Source organism: Eucyclogobius newberryi, unplaced genomic scaffold, assembly GCF_026437365.1.
Source record: "Eucyclogobius newberryi isolate DKJ021-1_F unplaced genomic scaffold, fEucNew1.0.hap1 SCAF_12, whole genome shotgun sequence".
Lineage (NCBI taxonomy): Eukaryota > Metazoa > Chordata > Actinopteri > Gobiiformes > Gobiidae > Eucyclogobius > Eucyclogobius newberryi.
The window spans coordinates 19,969,336-19,990,965 of NW_027315746.1; the positions used below are offsets into that span (position 1 = coordinate 19,969,336).

At 40.6% G+C, this 21,630-nt stretch overlaps 1 protein-coding gene across 7 annotated transcripts in view; it reads left to right on the plus strand.

Moving 5' to 3' along the window:
- LOC140356390 (receptor-type tyrosine-protein phosphatase S-like) overlaps nt 1–21,630 on the plus strand; it is a 73,503-nt gene that overhangs the window by 10,849 nt on the left and 41,024 nt on the right. For 4 of the 7 annotated variants that reach the window (XM_072441285.1, XM_072441280.1, XM_072441284.1 and 1 more), the window contains exons 2-4: nt 9,496–9,687; nt 13,841–13,986; nt 15,902–16,043. In XM_072441285.1, coding sequence (XP_072297386.1) covers nt 9,567–9,687; nt 13,841–13,986; nt 15,902–16,043 — 409 coding nt within the window. In that variant the 5' untranslated portion in view covers nt 9,496–9,566. Of the gene's footprint in view, nt 1–9,495; nt 9,688–13,840; nt 13,990–15,901; nt 16,044–21,630 lie in introns of all 7 variants that reach the window. The other 3 variants (XM_072441279.1, XM_072441282.1, XM_072441283.1) reach the window with 1 other exon arrangement.

The window sequence follows — 21,630 nt, forward strand, 5'->3', positions numbered from 1 at the left end:
CATTTACACTATAGGCAAAACTCTTTTTTTTTTTAAATTTTTGGTCAATTTGTTCTCTCCACATACTGCATGCTTTCACTTGGAAACAACAACATTGTGCTGTCCTAAATATATTTTAATACTTAACGTTATCAATTTTCATCTCATAGATTTATATGGAATTATTTTCAACGGCTGTTTTGTCAAAATGTATTTCTCCCCCAAAGAGACATAAAGATCAGCCCTTAACGTAGCACCAAACTTTAAACTCTTGTACTGTACAAGATTTTGACAAATCGTACAGAAGGATTTGTTCATAGTTTGTTTGTTTGTTTTTCAGATCTCAAATGCTAACATTTACAAAATCCCCTTTGTAAATTCGTTTGTATCTAGTATGTCATCAAAAAAGGACAATATTTAAACCTGGCTCTACAAATCGTAGTGTGAAATTGGGGGATGAGAGAGGGGAGGACATGCAGCAAATTGTCAGAGTCGAATTCGAACTCACGACACTGCGGCCGGCTGCACTTGGAGCCTGGCATATGTGTCCTGTGCTTTAAAGGCGTAATGAACAATTTTTTGGCACCAAATCTGAGTTTTATTTCCTCGTGGCGTGGACTGCCGATTAGTCCTGCCACGTATCAATCATAGGATGCACCTACTGCTCAGCTGCAGCCACGTCGGCTCGTCCCCAGGAGAGCAGCATGTTTCCCTGTGTCTAAGTGCATTGATCTATTATAATATAGTTCCCTCAGTGTACGGGACAAAATGAAGACAGAGAAAGTCAGTTCAAGCTGGCTCAGAAGAGACGGAAATCTACGGGAGACGAGAGATGCAATGCGATCCGTCGCGCTAATAAACAAAAGCACGTGTGTTTTTTGTGCGTCTGCACGGGGGGAGTGCGCATGCGCACTTCCGCCTGAGTTCTCAAATCGGCGAAAAATCGTCCATTACACCTTTAACCGGGCAGCACGTGCAATGTGCCTTTTAACACATGAAATGCGTGATGATTTTTCCCCCCCTTAAATTTATATAAGTAATCTACACAAAAACCTTATAATGTATATATCTAAATATAAGTTTGTTTTCCTGTTCCCCCACAGTGTCTCGCCTTAATTTACCTTGTTATAAATTGTAGTACAATAATGACATTCATTGATTATGAGCTTGTGCTATATTTACTCCTTAACAAATAACAGAGCCGGTTGACAGTTGAGGTGTGAGATTACCTCCCTGCTGTTTGCATGACTCATTTGGCTCCCAGCACCTTTTGAAACTCCGCTGCTATCTTTATCTGCGTCTCCACATTCTCGGGAGCAAAATAGTGGTGTGTGGTCATGAATGTTGCTGTTGTCACTGTTTCTCACCCGTTTGCACTGTGGGGCATCTACACAGCCTTCATGACTCCGGCATCCTGCTTTAAAGCCAAGTCTTACACAAGAACCCAAGTCTCCCAGCTCATTGAAATTCAGGGCAAAGCTTCAGCAAGATTTGAGTGACAGGTGTGCTTTCTTGTTAGGAGAAAAGCCTCAGATTTTGATTTTGATTTGAATTCCACGGCTAAAAATGTAACCAGGGCTCATGCCTGCAGTAAGCCGCGCTTCATCCTGTGCTTCTGATCCTGAATGTGTGTGAGTGTGTGAGTGTGTGTTGCGGAGGGAAGCGAGGAAGTAAGTGCCAATCTCCCCCATGATGCTTTGCCATCTGCCATGTTTTATGCGTTCTGTTCTTTTGGATGTGTGCGTAATGTTGCCCTGTGGGTGTACATTGTGTTTGTTAAGTGTCATTTGCCTACAGCGTTTGGGGTCATTGGAAAGAGGAGCTGGCCCCTCCCACAAGGTGACTAATGCCAGAGCAAACTTTCACCTTCTGCAAACTGGCACAAAAAGTCGTCCAACTCGAGGCAGATTGTGGATAATGTAGAGTTGAAATTTAACACATTCAGCACCATGGACAGTGCCACTCCTTTCCTTATTAAAGGATGTGTCAGGAACTTTATACACAGTTAGGACCATTCTCTGCCCATCTCGTCATGCTATAAATACTCTTTTTAAATTAATTCTGTGGTGGTCCTTAACTGATACATTATTCATATAGACCTGCATTTGGCTTCATATGTTGTGTTGTGGAATATTCTATAGTCTATAGACCCTTTGAAATTTTGTAAGAAAAAAAACAACCAAACAAAAAACAACAGAATATATTAAAATGTGAAGATTTAAAGGTTGAATGGACATTTTTTTTGGCCCAAATCTGAGTCTTATTTCCTCCTGGCGTGGACTGCCGATTAGTCCTGCCACGTATCAATCGTGCGGCTCGTCCTACATTTCCGCGTGTCTAAGCGTATTGATCTATCATAATATAGTTCCCTCAGTGTACGGGGCAAAATGAAGACGTACAAAGACAGTTCGAGCTGACGCAGAAGTAGACAGAAATCTACGGGAAACGAGAGATGCGATCTTTCGCACTAATAAACAAACGCACGTGTGTGTTGTATCAGTCCGCACAGGAGAGTGCGCATGCGCACTTCCGCCTGCATTCTCAAATCGACAAAAAATCGTCCATTGCGCCTTTAAGGTTGTTTTGGCAATTATAGACCGCATGGTTAGAACACATTAAATAATCTTGATTTTAAAGTCTTACTGGAAAACAGATATGAATTATACTTTTTGTAAATCAAATAAAAATACTTTTTTTAGTCTAGAAAACAGTATTTATATGTCGTCTGTACCAGGCAAGTAAACTAACAATTATACTAAATTTAAAAAATCTCAATTGTCGCTTATTTTTTAGATACTTAAAATTAGTTTAATATAGATCCATAAGGGTGTCTATTGTCTATTGCAACTGATCCGTAAGTAATAATCGTTGTTATAGTTGTCTTTACTTTTACTTATACATGGCTGAAAGTATTAAACACATTCACAATTTCCAGCCTCACAAGAATACAAACAAAGCCGGCCAAAATTTTGTATTATATAATAAACTGTTTGTAATTGATATATTTTCCCACTGCATTGCTCAAAACTGTTTCTCAGTCCGCTCATCACAACAGGAAGCTCATCTTACCAGTAGAGTCCATGTACGTGGTTGTCATAGAGAAGTGTACCCTGTGAGATGGCCTCAGCCCACTGGTGGCCATAAAGCGTCCCAGGTAACAACAGAGCAGTGTGTGTGGGGCGGGGCCAAGGTGAGAAAAACAAAATATGTCACCCACAGCAGCCTTATTACATCAGTCTGATAGAGCACAATAACCACCTGAGCTGCTGCTGCCATTACCGCGCCCATGAGCGTGTAGGCCCATCAATCTGCGTGTCGGGACGACCATCTGTGCTGTTTCAGGAAACAGGTAATAAGAGACCTCCGCTGTGTGCGGTGGGCTGCCCAACCAGCAAGTATGACGCTGATGCAGAAGCTGTAAACCGAAGTTATGAAACACAGGTGTGTGCTTAATAAACGAATAAGCACAGAGGAGGGACATTTATCAACTACAAATATGGAATTGTTGTTTTGAAGGAGGGGTCGGTGAAAATGACAACAATTAATATCACAATGTTTTTGGAATTATCTCCATTACAATATTCGGGCGATGTTAATGTAATCCATCAGGAACGTGCCTGTTAATTTTTTTGTCAGGGTTGACGACTTTAAAATGAACCCAAAGTTCAGAAATATCACATTATTCTCTTTGTTATAGGGCTGGGACTTGGTGATGGAAATCAAATTGTAATCTCTCTCCTGTAACAATGGGCTATTTTAGTAAAATCACCATGAGTTGCATTTTTTTCAGCTTTATGCTCAAACATAGATATGTTCTGGACACGTTTCTCATATTTAAGTGTGAAATTTCAGAAGAAGTAGCTGACTTTATTTACCCCTATAAGGCAATATAAAAATACTAAGTGTAAGTTACATGAATCATGATAAAATCAAAATCTTGATCTGAATTTTTTTTGACATAATATTGCCCACTGCTTATTCTTCAACTGCTTTTTTTGCGGCCTTTATAACTGTTCTTATTAGACAATATACTCAATATTCTAAATATGCATAGCTCCAAAACAACAACTGCGATATTATAACATGTTTTGACATTTCCTATTACTATTTTGAAGATAAACCAAGATTACAATATTGAGTATGTATAATTTTAAAAACAATGTCAAAAAGTTACTAAAAGTCTTGCATACTATGAAGCATTTTTGTGTTTCATTTTACAGCTCATTAATTCATTTTTGATACACAAAGCTCTGTCCGGACATTATGCACCATTCTTTTAACACAAACAGTTTCCAGGAGAATCCAAAAATCTATTCCTACATGAGAAACATGAAATAGTCACCAGGGCCAGCGCTTTGTTCCAGCAGCCTGGATAAATGGAGATGGTTGCACTGATATAAATGACCAAAGTAAAAGGCATTCCTAATCAATTAAATCACTGCACACTGGGAGGTAAGTCACAAGTTAAAAGATGGATAATTCTGTGGTGGAAAAAGGAAGTCATAATTCTGCTGATTATAATTGCTTCATAAGACAATACTATTTGGATTGGCTGCCAGACATGGAGAGTAACACAACTGATTACTCATTGGCAGTTTGTGGTAACAACAATAGAAGGGAGAGCAGTGGTCATGACACTTCTTACTCACTAACACTGACACTAGTATTGTGTACCTTTTACTTCAAATTCAATACCAGTTCTTCTGTAAGGCCATCTATATATTGCCATTAGATTTGCGATTGACAAAAAACTGAAAATGACATTGAATGCTGACAAACTAATAAAAGAATCCTATGTATTTCAGAAGATGTTTGTACGTATTGAAACTACAAGGTTGTTCTTTTTCATGCAGAATGAGATGGGATATTTGTGGAGTCAATTATGGTACTTCAGAAATTGCAGCTTTTGTCAGTTGCTAATTGCGGCTATTCAAATTGTGATTCAATTGCGTTTCAATCGTTTGTTCTTGTTCAGATTCAGCACGAGGACCTCCATTTTGTGGGAACTTTCTCTTGAATTCGTCTTATGCCCTCGAACATCACACCATTTTATTTACTTCACTAGGGCTGTCAAAAAGAACAGTTTATCTATTCTGAATTAGGGATGTCAAGATGTTAGATAATTGATAATAAACTATTATTCAGGTCACAATATAGTAACAAGAAGTAAACAATGATATTGGTGAGAATCAACAACAACAACAACAAAGAAAAAAAGTAATGTACTTTTTTATCAGGCTGTTTGTGTGACAATATCATGTCTTTTTCATTCAAGAAAGTTTAAATTTATAAAGCTAGACTTGAACGATTTCACTGTTGTTTGGTCAAAGTGCAAACAATCATTAATAATTGTACATTTGTGATGTTTCTTCTCACAATAATTGTAAAACTAAAATGTGATATTACACCCTTATTCTGTATTTAAATGAATCATCTGAAAGGCAATTGGTGAAAAATGCTGTACTGTTATATTTCTAAACATGAATACACATCCTGCTACATTGAAGCTGTCATTATTTCATTAAACCTCTGTGCTGCGGTTGCCAAGTCTATTATACAGAAGCCTGCCTCTTCACACACAGGAAATGATCATGTTCTCCAGAGTTAACCGCTATTACATTTGCATGTGCCTGGACTCGCCTCTTGCACCGCTGCGTCGTCCGCTGTATCTGTTTTGGGCCACTCCCTCGACATTCACAGCTGTAGGACGCTCTAAGCCCTTTTGTTTGAACTGTTTCAAATGACCAACAACAGCTGGAGCAGCCGGTGGCAGGCAGCTGGGGAGAGGAAGAGGATTTGGAGCTACAAGCAGGGGTTAGAGTGTGCCGAAAAGACAAGGAGATGAATGATAGGGCGCCACGGAGGAAGTGGTGCTGAGGGAGGGAGGTTACAAAGAGAGGAAGAGCGGAGGAGGGAGGGAGCGGCCAGTGAATATGAAGATCCAAGAACGAGCCAGAGAAAAGCGAAGAATCAGAAGTTAAAACATACTAATGAATATGGGTGATAAAACAAAATGTAATTTGTAACATTGTAAATGTTCGACTGCACTTGAAATAAGAACAAAACTTAGTTCAATTAACAAATCCATCTTATCTATCTAGTATCTTAAGAAAGTCAAAATATACTCAAATCAAGATAAATGTTACTTTATTTGACAGTTGCAAATAATTATACATATTTTTCACATTGGTCTGATAATTAAACCTCCACTAAAACATTTAATGACAAGTTTTAACAGATTTCTGACTATTGTTTTCAGAATATTAAATAGAAAAAAAAATCTGAGGTTAAAATGTGTCAATATTGCCCACTCCTAATATGGATTGATCATTCTTATTGTTTTATTTTTTTTAAAGACCATATTTTCTTGTATAACCGTCTTGTATAAATATAATTATGCTCAAAAGGAAGTCTAAACCTACATATGGAATCTATAATCTATTTATTCATTCATTCCTTTTCTACCCCTTGTTCCCGTTAGGAACTATAATCTACTCTCAGAGTATTTTCCTTTGGAGTAGTTTTGTGATCCGTCTTTACTGATCTTTAGTGCAATCATCTTTTTTCTTTCACTGTTACTACTTTGGACAAGCGTTGGAATTATCTGGCCTAGGGGAGGGTGACATGGACAAAAATCTCGATAACTTGAAAGTGCTAAAAATGTGCCTGTAAATGTCTTGTTGTGGTACAAGTATTGCACAAATGTGAATGGACCATAAATTGAACCTCAGAAAAATCACTTTATACCTTGTTTTTGATGTAATTTTAAAAAGGTGATTGGTTTGATATTACGGTATATTTTTTTGCATTATCTCTAAAACAAAAATTATGATATGAATGATGTTTAGATATGTTTCCCACCTCTAATCTTTCTGTAGAGTTGTCAGTTGTTTTAACTTTTTCATAAAGATACTCATTGCTACTTGGACCATGTAACTGAACTTGATATTTTCTATCCACTTGAGGATTAGGCAGCAGAGCCAGACTAGCCAGGGCTTTGTCAGCAGGTGAAAGACTAGAGGGAGGGACGCTGGATCAGTCCAGAATGATAGATCGGGTTAGACTGAGGTCACAGAAACATCAAATTGCCAGAGCAAATCCACACCCGACGAAAGGAGACAGAGCAGTGCACTGTACCTCCAACGTTTTAGTGGCAATGTGGCTCCACGCAGAGCAGCAGCCATAGTTAGATTAGCCGGGCCAAATTGAGTTTCCATAAGAGGAGAATTTACTTAACATGCTGCCAATGGTGCTTGAATGAACCCTGATCTGATTTGCCTTATCACGTTGTTCAATTGAAAAGGGGAATGCTGAAAGCTTTTCTCTCCGACGTCTATTACACGAGATAAGCGAGAAAAAGATAGACACGACTTTTTTCAAACGTGAGCTATTTTTAGAGAAGGCGGTGGCAGACGGTAATATGTTTGAGCAGGTCATTAGCTCAATAAGTGATTTGCGGGACTCGTTGCATATGTAACTCACCAGAAATGCCTTTTTCATTTACTAACACCCAATAAGGGCTAATCAGAGCCACTTTGTCGCCATATCAGTGTAAATGTGGAACTGCATTACTGTGTCACCATTTAATTTAGCCCTGTGAATGCAAAGTATAGTGACCCCAAGTACACAACTCACATTTCTATATCAGTAATGGCATTTTAATAACAGTACCCAAAGTCTGGACAAAAGTAGGCCTGACACGATAATTAATATATTGACTTATCGTTCAATCAGTCAATAAAATTGTATTTATAGAGCACAATTAGTTCATAGCGCAATTCAAAGTGCTTTACAACGTTAAAGACACATAAAAAACATTCAATAAATCATAGCTGATCAAATATATTTTGAGGAAAGAATCATTTCAAACCTAAAACCAATGAATACATTTAAGTGCACCTTCTTTGGAATTCAAATTGAATTAAAATGATTTAAATTTGCTTTTAAAAACTCACAATTATCCCTTTTTAGTTCTCTGATTATATTGTGGCCTGAATAATACAGAATAATCTTGACATCCCTACACCACAGTTCTGCCGTTATGTAAAAAGTGTGTTCTATTTTCTTGTGGCCCCATCACCTTTTTGAAAGTGTGTCGCTCTTGGTGCCAGGCGGTGCAGTGATTTGTATGGATGATGTTATTGTGTGTGATGTACGACGGGTTAACAAAGGCTGTTTTCTCATTTGGCCTCTCCACCTGCGTTCTGACACACTACATGAGAGAAGGGGGAGGGCAGCACTGTGGCGTTATTGACGAGCAGACATGGCGCCACAACAATGGTCGTCTAAATCCCCGTAAATCAGCCCCAACTGTGAATAATAGAGCCGTTTTTTTGTACTTTAACTACTATTGAATTTGAGTTTAAACCGACCCGTCAATCCTGTTTGTGTAAGTGTTTTCTATTACTCAAATTTGAGCTGAATCCCTGCATTAACGCTTTTATGTGCTACAGAACACTCAAACGCTCACTGCTAAAAAAAGAATTAGGCCAGAGTGAAATTAAATTATTATTAGGACCTCTTGTGGGATGAAAAAAAGTCTTGCAAATGTATTATTGCGTTTTCTTTCGCGGCTTAGTGGCAAAGCAGCCGGGTTACTGCAGAGGAAGTACACACAAACGATTCTTGTAATTTTTCCGCAGCGGCTCTATTGTTCTTGCATTAGTTCATTTGGAGCTGTGCCGCTTGAGCTGTTAATCCCAAGTCACAAGTGCTTTGACTAAATACGAAAAATTAATCCTGCATTAACATAAATTTGTTTTAAATAGTTGGTGTTTTGAACAATATGTAAATGAAGGGTGCAGAATCTGTCCAAATCTCTCGTCGACATTGCTTCATACTATACATATTTTAGTGTTGTTGTGATTATAAAATGACAGACTTTATTTTATAGCAGACTTGATACTCTTAAACCATTTTGATACCACAGGTTTTGACTTCCATCTGAATGACATTTTTCATTGACAACCCCAGTTTCTCCTCAGCGCTGTCTTCTGGTTTAGACCTAGTTTTGTCTTTCATAGGTTTCAGATTCCGGAATATATATGCAACATATTGAGGACTTTTTCCAATTCAAAATGTAAAACGTTTTGTTTTAAATTGTTATTCGCTATGGCAACTGTCCTAGATTCACATCGTTCTGAAACTCGTGGATTTTTCTGTTATCAGTTCTAAAGCTGTTTCGGAAAAAGTTCAGTTTTGTCATATTACAATGTTTTCTCCCGTATCAATACTTGTTCAAAGAAGTTTTTATACTAGTTTTAGTATCAATAAGTATAGATTTTTTTTTGACAACCCTAATTTCCCCAGAGTGAGTATGAGAAACCTGTCAGCAAGTTATTGACTATCTGACCCCGGATATGGCCACAAATACTCACTCCAGTCACACTCATAAATAAAGATAAAATATAATATGTAGATAAATGGTAATGTGTATCCCTTTTGGCTCATTGTCACATCGCTGACATTTGGTTGTACCTTGTTTTTACTGACCTTTCTCCCCCTGTGTGTTTGCAGAGTGCTGTACCTCCACTGACTAAAGCCCGACCCGATTCTCCACTCTCGCCGCACTCTCCCTCTGTGGTACCATGCGCCTGAGCAGGACGGGCGGCGCTCTAGTCCAACCCCGGAGCGCTGTTTGCCTGAATCTGCTGCTGCCTTTGATGGTCCTGCTAACATGTCCACTGTGCTCTGAGTCGGCAGCACTAGGTACGCCAGCTTCCTCTGTCCATTCATTGATTCTATTGGTTTTCAAGACTGTGCGTGTAGCCATGGCCTCATTGTTAATGTGTGTTGATAAGCTGAGAGGTCCCATCAGCATGCGCCTCATCATCGCCTTGATTACAACATTTCCACACATTCACTGCATCATCGCACCACCATATTTTATTAGATCACCTAGACAGAAGCTGAAGAAGCAACAACGCTGTCCTGAACAAGAGGCATTAATGAGTGTTTAATGTTGAGAATAAGAATAAGAGACAATAAAAACAAGAATAGCAAAAAAGTTTAAGTCAAATTAGCATTCAAACATCAAGTTAAACAGACCTTAAATCTAAACGTTAAATAGAATGTTATGATATGTTTTAATACATTTGAATAAAATACAAATTATTCAAAAGGGAGTCAAAATAAAAGTAGTAAATACAACACTGTGCAACTAGAGTAAAACTATTATGTACATTAAGATGCTATGACCATATTATGTTTAGTGCAGTGCAGGTCATTTACATAACAGTAGATTAATAGCCAAGATGTCATGTTCCGTATGATTTTATGCAGTGCACAGAACTAGAAAGACTTGATGGGTTTATTTCTGCGCATGTCTTTATTCTTGTAGCCATGCTAATCAAACTATTGCCATAACTGTAGCACCATCTAGGTTCAGGCGGTGCATAATAAGGCTTGTAATTTAATAGACTCCACTTAATCCAACCCAAATTGAAGCACTCGTCTCATTCTTATCACGTGCGCGTTGCAATTCTTCTACATTTTTGTGATTTGCGTGTTCAACGGGCAAAGGGATTGCCACAAGACTGGAATACATCAAAATATATTGTATTTATAAGTGTATTCATGAAAACATTTAATATTACGCATCTTTAATTGTTTCATATTACCCACGATCAAATATTCATTAATGACACAGCTCATTCATTTCTTATGTATTACATGTTCTTGGACAGAGAACACAAGCAAAATTGACAAAAGACAAACTGGAAGAGATGCATTATTAACGCGCCCTGTAGGCCTGTCACAGTCTGCCATATCTGTAGAGGAGGTGCATGCCAAATGTGACAACAAAATGATCAATAGCACGGACGACAATGTGTGCATTTAGGATTTTTGGATTTAGATATATTGGTAGCTAATATGAAGTCTTGCGCATACTAAACAGCACCACACCAAATCATTTTTATAAGTCTGTAAGTACGAGGAGAATTCTTTCACCTTCGACAAAGTGGCAGAAGACACAGTGTTCTCCCTGAACCGTTGCGCTGTATTTGCCACTGGGTCTGGTTCTGTTTGAGCGCAGCAGGAGTCACTAAGTCACTGGAATGATTACATCGTACTAAGGTGCTTAATTAAAAAGAGCCGCACGCCACATCAGTGCTAGACCTGCCTGTTCCGCACAGCTAACCCAGCCATTAAACGCACACAGAACCTCATTACTCCCTTTTATTTCTATTTTAGTGTTTTTGTAGCCTTCAGATCATAGCAAGTCATCGCCGGGTGCAAATCCATCCGAGCCGCTGCCTGATGGGGGCTTTTCCTTGGCTCTCTGAAGCAGCTTAAGTGGTAACAGCGCCAGTGGGGCTTGGTTCTGTGCGCGGATTGGTGTTGGAGGGTATTTAAGAGAACACAGACAACATTTTGGCCCGCGACCGAAAGCCACTGAAAGCCGTGTAAAAGACCCAAGTAGCAATGTGATTTTTTTTTTTTAATCCCATCGCCAGAAGTAGTAGACACTTCCTCTTGCACTGCAACATCTTTTTTTCATTGACATTTTCATATTGTTGGCAGGGATAAATGAGCAATTTGTTCAATGCTCTTTCTGGCTTTCTGTGAGCTTAATAGGCAGGAAATATCCGTCTCTGAGAGCTAAAATGGTGGCCATAAAATTGCTCCAAGTGAATACTATGCTGTGGTAGAAACTGCGGCTGGTCGCTCTTTGCTATTGAAGATCATAGCAAAAGGAAACCACTTTAGGGCAATATACACTAGCTGCAATTTTGAGCTTGTGTTGTTAGTCTATTTGCTGTCAAGGCAGTGCGTTAAAAGTGCAAAAGGCAGTGTGGGGCAAGAGATGGAAGATAGAAAGACACATTGCCTGGTTTAGATACAGCGGATCGCAACTGCAGCTGTGACACAAGCTGTGCGTTGGTTATGTTTAGCTCACTTCATCTGCATTAGGCTGATTATTAGACTGTTATTGGACTCTAGCAGCTCTGTCACATTTCAGATTTGTTTACAAGGTCCGATTTCACGTCTCACCGTGGACAGTCAAAAGGTTTTGCCGTTCACTGTCAAACGTGGTGATGTCATCTGCATAACTTCTATGCACGCGTTTCAGCTTTTGCATTTGAAGCTGTTGATAATTAGTTATTTTTTCATGTTGTTGACCACCCCTTTAGTAGCACTGGGATAGCAGTCCTGTTTTGTTTAGAATGATGAGACAGCTTTAATTTAAGCAGTTTATTTTTCCATAGGTGCACTATGTAACATTTTCCGGTTTAGGGTTTGCCACCTTCTTTCCTGCATGAGAATGTTATTGCCTCCACTGAATGTTCTACAATGTTCCACAATGTTCTGATTTGAGCAGCGTAAGTGCACAAGCATGGTCTGTTCATCACTTTTATCACAGTACGGAATGGAATTTAAATCGCAAGTTGAGTTGGCGCAGTTATAGTAAAAACTAAACTAAACTAGTAAAATGAACAAACGAAACATATAACAAATCGCAATAACAATACTTGTCAGAAACCCCCACCCCCATGCAGGTCAATGCATGGCAGGAGGGCTGAAAATGGTTTGTGCTGCCAGTATCAGGAGATGGAAGGACAGATGCCTCAGGATGTGCTTGTTAGTCCTTGATAGGTAGCTGGTATTCTCTAGTTTCCTGAGTGAATCGACAGTGGGACCTCACCCACCCAGACGCTGCAGGAGTGGGAGGAGGGATGCAGGTTGCCATGGTAAGGGTCATCCTGACTTCACCCTGATAGATTCTGCAGTTAAGCCCAGCACCATGGCAACAGGACACAGACACGTAGCAAAGGGGTGGGCGCTTTAAGTTGTTGACTGATCTGACTCAGGCGCAGTGAAAAATATAGCTCTGGCACTCCGAGGGAAATGATGATTATTATTATTGATATTTGGCACACGTCTTCAAGGCCACGGCAAACATGTGTGTGTGTGTGTGTGTGTGTGTGTGTGTGTGCGTGTGTGTGTGTGTGTGTGTGTGCGTGTGTGTGCGTGTGCGTGTGCGTGTGCGTGTGGTGTGTGTGTGTGTGGTGTGTGCGTGTGTGTGTGTGTGAGTAGTTAAAGGGAAAATGCATTCAAGTAAAAGGATTTTATAAATGTTTACTATAGATTTTAACATATGTTTTCTTAATTGTGTTGTCACAATACAGATTTCAGTACCAAAATTGTAATAATATATTTTCGACACTAAACAGTTCTTTCTTATCAAGTTTCGATACTCATTATAGTATTGGTTGATATTTGATTATCGATACTTTTGACAACTGTAATTCATACATTTCCAATTTAGCACTGACTTTTGATGGCATAGACATAGCAAAGACTATGTTAATAAGACTAAGTTAATAATGCAACATGCCTTTGTTCTGTTTCATATTTTATATTTATAAACCAACAGCATTTCAAGTTGCGGCTCAAAAATGTTTAACTCACAATCTATTTTAGAATACAGGAAAATGCACCAGAATTATCTCCTATCCAAATGACACCTCCTGATAAGAATACATTTAAACCAATTCTGTGCTGTGAAAGAGCAGCCAACACTTTCTCCACCTGTGAAACGCTCATATGTTGTGACAAGCTTACTGCGGCGCGCGGTCTTGCATCTGCAACCGTCCTGCCCGAGAGGTTATCACAGCGCACACAGAGACATGGAGAGAGAGGAGATGTTCTCCAGAAGCACAAGCCCATCTTTTATTTATAATCACAGGAAGTCCTTCGCCGTGTCCTCTAGATGATACGCAGGAAGCCAATGCAACACACAGTCATCAGATCACAAGTGGTTCGGACCGGCGCGGGGACAAGGGCGTGGTCCCACCGTGTCTTAAAGCAGCCATGTGGGTTGTAGTTTGATTTTCCTGTTGTGTTTCTGATGTTGCAGCGCCTCCAAAGTTCACCAAGATTCCCACGGATCAGATCGGAGTGTCGGGAGGGGTGGCATCATTCGTGTGCCAGGCCAGCGGGAATCCCAAACCGGTCGTCTACTGGAACAAGAAGGGCAAGAAGGTCAACTCCCAGCGCATCGAGGTGGTTGTCACAGTGCACGGTTCAATGGGCCAACAAAACAACACCATTTAATCTATAAATTTTTTGCTGCTGTGTTGCTGAGGAGTTGGGGATGTTGTTCAGGATAGTAGAAAACAAGATGATAACCTTGTTAAAATATAATGGAACAAATATTTTTTTACATTTTTAAAAGGAAGCAGAATATAAATGTCAAAAGCAGTTTAGTCAGTGGATTCAACAATGACATTTTATTAGTTTATTGTTGCCAGAAAACAAAACAAAGGAAAATCATTCAGTCTCTGCCGTTGCACACTTTAGAGCAGGGTTGGGCAATCATTTTCCTCCAAGGCCCATATTCAAATCCAGGCAAGTAGCGCAGGGCCAGCCCGCAAAAAATCCCAAAAATGAAATATCAAATAAAATATCACTTTTCTATCAAATATAGGCTATTGAATCTATTACTTAATTCATTACATGTCAGATTTATTAAGGATACAAGTGCAGAAAGATACCTGAGGGCAAAAAAGGATTTTTTTTTTTTTTAATATTACTTGGACAAGCTTGGCGGGCCGGATTGAAAGGCGCTGCGGGCCGGATGTGGCGCACGGGCCGTAGTTTGCCCACCCCTGCTTTAGAGTCCTGGGTCCAGACCAAACTGAGGGAGCGGTCGAGTTTCAAAGACTCTCCCATTAAGTGTCATTATTTTACGTGCCTCAAATGAAGGGCCAACACGTTTAAAGGTAGCAACACAACACTTATGCACCTTTGTAAACCCGGCACCAAAACCATCTGCATCATTTACAATATTTGCTGGCTATTGCGAATTTTCTTATCAAAATGCATCATGGCTTGGTTAGTTTTTCATGCTCCAATAGTGTTTAAAAATACTTGAGTCTATATCACTATATCACAGAGCTCTGGCTCATTAAGGGTTTTAACTAATAGTCTAATCAATACGACTTTTTACAGCGATGCTATTTTGAGCATCTGTTTCCTTTAGATCTTGTTTTGTCAGTCGCATCTCATGGCATTAATGATGATGATTAATAAGTTTCCACATTTGACAACGCAGTCGACCAGTTTGAAGTGGCTGGTACTGGGTATGCTGTATGTATATGCATATTGTACTATGCATTTCAACATTGCCTCTTACATTGGAGAGCTTAATTACTTTGTGATTTATTAATACAAGTGTGTCAGTGATGATAATATCTCATCATCCAAGAAGCATCTAACGGAAATGAGATCCAATCCTGCAGCTACACAGGGGCGTGCTACTCTGTGTTTGTGAACCAAAGATGGCCTTTTAAGATTAGAAGCAATCAGATATCAATGTGTGAGCTGGGACTTGCACTGGCTTACAGTGACTCACAGACTTGAAAAACTACACGCTGAAGGTCAGACATACTGTACACACTTTTCTTTGTGTAGAGAAATACAATATCTAAATTTGCAGTAGGTTTTGTATTGAATGCTGTTCATGGTGAGAATGGTAAGGGTCAAAAGAAGCTTGAAAAGGGGGAAGGGAACTTGTGTTTGTGACGTTTGACAACTGACACTTACTCATACTCAGGTTACAGATAACTTGATATCAAATTTTAAAGGTTATAATTACTGTGAAAATAATCCTTCTCAAATATTGACCACGTTCAAAAACATCTATCTATATTACTGCCTGGCCAGCTTTATTAAATCAAACTTTCTAAATAAACAATTGTCTTTAAGCTTCTTTTTCTTTGACATAATACAATAACTTATTTACTGTAGGTTTATTCATTAGTAAGTAGAGCTTACATATCATTTTAGTGTCGCTTTTACAAATTTGGCACTGTTTAATCATATCATTTCTTTTATTTTCTGACTTTTCTTGACCAAATATATTAATAAGTGGTTTATTTGGCACTACTGAAGCCTGCACATTCTTTTGCCTGTTCAGACCATAGAGTTTGACGAGGGTGCAGGTGCCGTGCTGAGGATCCAGCCGCTGCGGGCCCCCAGAGACGAGAACATCTATGAGTGTGTGGCACGCAACAACCAGGACGAGGTGTCCGTCACTGCCAAGCTGGCCATTATCAGAGGTACACCTTTTGCTTATCGCCATCCTTCGCCTGTGCTGTCCATCTCATGTGTGACAATGACTGGAGCCAGGCCACACCCAGCAGCCCTCACAGCCGACTGCAGCGGAGCGTTTCTTTTTATAGTCCCTTGGAGTGCAGCCGAGCGTGATCAAGCCACAAGAGCAGTGCTTTAGTCCCCGCCCAGGTCAGCGTAGCCATGGCGCCTCCTGGCCTGCGTCGACGGTGTTAATCTAATGTATGCCGTGTCTCCTCCGCAGTCAAACTCAGCTCATGTCCTCCCGTGGAAGTATGTGGCGTAGCAGGTTAAGCGTAATAAAAAGGACGATTTCTCCGGCTGTTGGTATATGGAGGGAAACCAGGGGATTAGGCTAGAGTTTTGGTCAGCAAGCCGTTTCAGCAGAGGGGATTTTTAGCAAGGGGGGAGGGATGTGGGAGGGGTTTCGGGAGAGGTGAGGTAGTATGAACAGAAGATGGATGAGGAGTGTGGATTTGGCGGGGCTGTGGTGAGCAGAAGGCAGGTCGCCCAGGGTATAGTGTCCTGCCAATCTGTCCCCGCAGCACATCATCACGCACACTCAGTCTAAAACACATTAGTCCAGAACGGCAGCTCCGGGGCGGCTCCTCGTCTGTGAGGATGTTCCGCTTGTGTAAACCCTTTTCTTTCAGCGCTGTGTGGTGTAGCTAACCCCTGTCCTTTTATTAAAAACAAAATGAGCCAACTTAGTTTAGCCAGACCAACCTATCATCGCAGTGTGAAGAATGTTACTAAATACATCATTTTCATATTAATGACAATACTCTGATAAAAATAGAAGTATTTCTTTACAAACACAAACTATCTGTATTATGATTATTATGAGGTCAAGTCAACTTGTCCCTTGCACAAGAAATGTTATAGTAACACTTACAAAAGTCTTGGTGAGTCTTGGAGATGTTTCTATAGTGGTGGTTTGTTTAATGGTCAAACGACAGCAGTGTGTGGTCACCCACAGGATATGTGGTTCACTACCGGCCAATAATGGCCTAATGGATGGAGAGCCTGGTTAGTTGTAGAACATTAGGCTGTTGTCATATAATACATTCATGTGGTGTAACAGGGCAGTAGTGTTTGTAATTTCCTTCCCTGCTCAGATTTTGTATGTATTGCATGCTAATCTCATGTCTTGGGCTGATCTTTGCCTCCTGTAAGCCTTAAAGATGTAAAACACCACAAACAGTACTATTCCCTGTTTTCAGACTCCTCCTCATTTTATCTTTGTCTTTTTTGGTTTCATTTTGTCCCAAGGCAATGTCCGTTTCTAATTTCTGCCCTCTTGTATTATTCATTCTTTCATTTTCCAGACATCTACTTTGCGTGACCCTCCCTGTCTGTCTGGACTACCTTTCCTCTGTCTTTTAGCCAGCCCTCTTTCCTTTCTTTTATGTCTCGGTCCAAAACGCTGTTTTCGAACACTGCAATACAGCTCTGCCACCGCGAGGAGACATGAATATTCTGTAGCTCTACATATTTAAACCTCTAGTGGGTGAGAGATTCTCATCACCACAGTGTGTATTTGCATGCTTGGATCTAATCATCTCATATTTGAGCCGTGTGCCTCATATATCCACGGTAATCCTGTGCTCACCTCCCAGTGTCCCATTTTAGGTGAAAGGAAGGCAGAGAAGGGTTTGGCGGGTGAGGCAGGTGAGGCAGGAGGGGGAGATGTGTATCCATGACAGTGAACAGCCTTTCATGAGAACACAGTCAGATCCCAAAGTCCCCCGAGGCGCTGGCAGCACTGGCAGACCACTGGCTTTGGCTGTGTTTTGGTGAAGAAACAACTGCGAGTATGAACTGAGCGGATTACACTTCCACGCCTCTTTCATCACACACACCTCATCTCCTCTGCCTTATTGCCCCTGTGCTTTTATTCTCTTCCTTGGAGTCTATTTTCACTGTTATTTATAAGTAGGAAAGTGGCCCCACATCATGTCGACAAATATATTATAAAGAGGCCCAGCTTCTGAATGGCTGGGTTTTAGGAGGCACTGCTGTACACTGCTTTGTCTCATTGTGTACTGTGTTGTTGTGATCAATTATCATAAAGGTCCATTAGCATTTAAAGTGCTCCCCCTCAGCCCTCCTGTAGTCTGTAGACTCTCTAGAGTGCTGAGCTCTAGCCCTAACCCAGATCAGTCCTGACTCAGGCTCCCCTTTTTCAGCTGCTTTCTGAAACCAACCAGGAAGATGACATGGCAACCTAAAGCACGAGTAGTGAGAGAGCGGGACGCACGGGTGTGCGTTTTATCAATGTTTAAGCGCTTCGTGTCTGCTAGTGGGTGATAGAGGGAGAGAAAATCTGGACTCTTGTTTGTTTGTTTGCATGGTCTGTGCCGTGTCTGACAGTGTTCGTGTGTTCATTGTACTGCTGTGTCTGTCTGTGCACGCTCGTGCACAAATCGCATATTTGCCCAGATCTGGTTGGCTCTGTTGCCTGGTTTTGGGCATCAGGCCTGATTGCCCTTCTGCAAACATAACCAGGCCAAAATGAACGCTCCCAACCTCTTGATACACACTAAACACACAAACACTGAGCTCTGGGGAACAATGCCTCCGCCCACTGCCAACTAATGCTGTTGACACACTCTGTGTTTATATAAACACACAACACATTTCTCCATAGTCTGTCTTATCAATTTAACCAGGAGATGGAAAATCAGCAGTACTTTAGCACACTGTTTGTGTTTGATAAATGATTCATTTGCTGAAAAGTGTTATCAAGGCCATGCCTTCAGTCTCTATTTCAGGCAACATCTGAGTCATCCAGGATCATGGCTGTGTACCCATGGCGCTCCTTTGTCCATCTGAGTGAACCCCTGCATTTGTTACATACATCCCTCTGCATGATTAACTAGCATTCTCCCATGTGGCTCATTATCTATTCAGTCAATGTCACAAGCCATTTCTGCTCCGTAGTTTGATTTCCTCTGACAATCTCTGTGGGCTCCACATAGGCACACATTTCTAGAATTATTAAAATGCATAAAATATTTAGAACAATCTATGGTTGTGGTCTAGTCACAGACCATTCAGGTGCTCTGTTTCATACTGCGCAGTGATTTGCACATTGATTTGACTTGGTTCTCTTTTGCAATCCAATATTTTGCCCTCATTTATGGAACAAAAATACACTGTATTGTGACCACCATTGTTTTAAGGCTTATTATTTGTAATATAATTGCTAATTTCTGGACCACTTTGGCGAACAAAAGCTAAACTATTTAAAAAAAACACACTCTGTTAGTAATTTCTTTCTACCACAGTTAAGACCAAGTATCCATCTTGCCTGCAACGTCCTGTCATTCCCATCCTCTCTCCAGTGATTTAGTCCAAGGTCTACCATCACATTACATTATTTTCAGCAATGTTAAAGACCTGAACACAATATACAACCACTTACACACAGGCACAAGCCCACACCCCCCGGCCTGCTGCAGCGCCGCGCTCTAATTAACAGCCAGGGAGTCTATGTAGTAGTAGCTGCGGGTGATAAAAAGACCATCTGAACCCTCTCAGGAGATGGGGGGCGGTTGTCCTGAGGGGAGGGGCAGAGAGGAGCAGATGTAGGCCTTGCTTACTCTGCACCTCAGGGGAGATCGCCTTCTGACCTGCCTATTGATCCTGCCTTCGTCTTCCTTTCTCTTCTTCCATTTTTTGTCAATGGAAACACCTCTGGGCACTATTGGAGTGGATCATTAGCATTGATTGGTTTGGGATTGTTGGTGGAAGTGCTGTTTTGTTTAGGGGAAACAGGTTGGGTCAGGGTGATTCCCCTCACAGCGGAGTTTTGCTTGATTTGTACTAGTCGGGTTAAACAAAAAAAACAAAAAAAACGTGGGAGTGAAGTGTAAATTAAACACAGTCCAGCAGTGGGTGAACTTCATAGACATATTTTAAACCAACTAAAACTGAAATATAGCTTACAGAGTTTTTAACAAAATTGGAACAATGCTATAATGCAACAAAAGGTCTGAAACATAAGTATGTTATTTTATCTGGATGTATTGGTATAATTAAGCAGAACTAGGGAGGATATATTAAAGGTGTTGTACATGATTACTATTTTTTCCAATCTTACAGATGAGAAAAACATTCCTTTTAAAGTCTTGGCAGCTGTCCACATGTATAGTTCTGTTGTGTCTTTAGATATAAGACAATAGGGAAGAGATGATACCTAGAGAAGTTTTTTTTTTAAATTTATATTAAAGAAGATTGAGAACTGTTTTGATTGTCACTGACACTACTTTTAATTAGATTTTCACTTTGTCTCAACCTTTTCCAAATGAGTGTTGTAACTAAACATTACCCTCATCAAATTTAGCTTTCGCACTTAACTCCACTCCTCGTGCCGTGGCATTTCCCCCCCTCTCTTACCTCCTCTTAACGCCTGCATCAACAACCCTTGACATTTCTGTCTGAAAGCTCTCTTAAAGCTGATGACTGTGGAAAGGCGAGAACGAGAGCCATAGATCCTATCTGGCTTATTCCCTATCACAGAGCGCGTGCAAGCAGATGGCACACGTCTGTCATGTGGTTAGGTAGCGGGGAGCCCGGAGGAGCAGGGGAACCAAGCGAAAACACACACAGTTGATTCGACTAATGTTGGACCAGTACCACATAGATGCTTTGTTCCTTTGGTATCTGTGCGCTGACTTTTGTACGCACAACTCCTGCTGGTTTCATTTGATAAGTTACAGGTCCATGGGGAGGCATGTTTTTCCGAGGGATTTTTGAGCCGAGATAGACTGATATATTTGGTCGATATTTTCACTTTTTACCATATCGTCTTTACTCTCCAGATGGTTGGTTTTGGTCGACTTACTGCCTAAAGAATAAATATAAAGCTTTATTTTAGCATTTGACTGCGAAGAGGGCACTGCACAAAACATGACTACACTTCTCTCTTATGTTTGTGGTTAAATATCAAGACAAAAATATCATCAGAGTTTACTGGCCATCAGTTTCCCTGCATTTTTAACAATGGGTCTTGGCATCAACCATGAAAGTTGGCATAATCCCTCATTCATCCAGGAGTGTTGAAGTCATCTGTACCCTGTTTTACTAATAGATACATGTCAAAGTCATTATTGTCTAACTGTGTGGCTTTGGTTACAGCTGCTACCAAACTTTTAGTTGGGTGTTGCCCTGCCGACTTGATGTATTATCTGGACAAATTGCCGCGTTGCTAATGACTTCATCGCTTTCGGGAAAAGTGTGATATGTAATTATGTTAGAAGGTATGGGGGAGGAGGTGTTTATCCGTGCTCGCGCGTGACAGATCGAGTGGGCAAAAGGCTAAGGAGAGGTAGGATGCACGAGGGCTCCGCGGATGCTTGGTTACGTGTCTGGCCATCTGGACCGCTGTCACCGAGACGTCCAATCCATTCACTTCCTGCGCGTGTGTGTGTGTGTGGAGAGAGCTCACCTTTCTCAGTATGCAAAAATATGTACGCACCAAAACTCATAATATTCCCCTTTCAAAGTAATCAGACATAACCAAACGCGTGCAAAGACATCCCTGAACGGCCTCTCTAATTTGTGAGACAT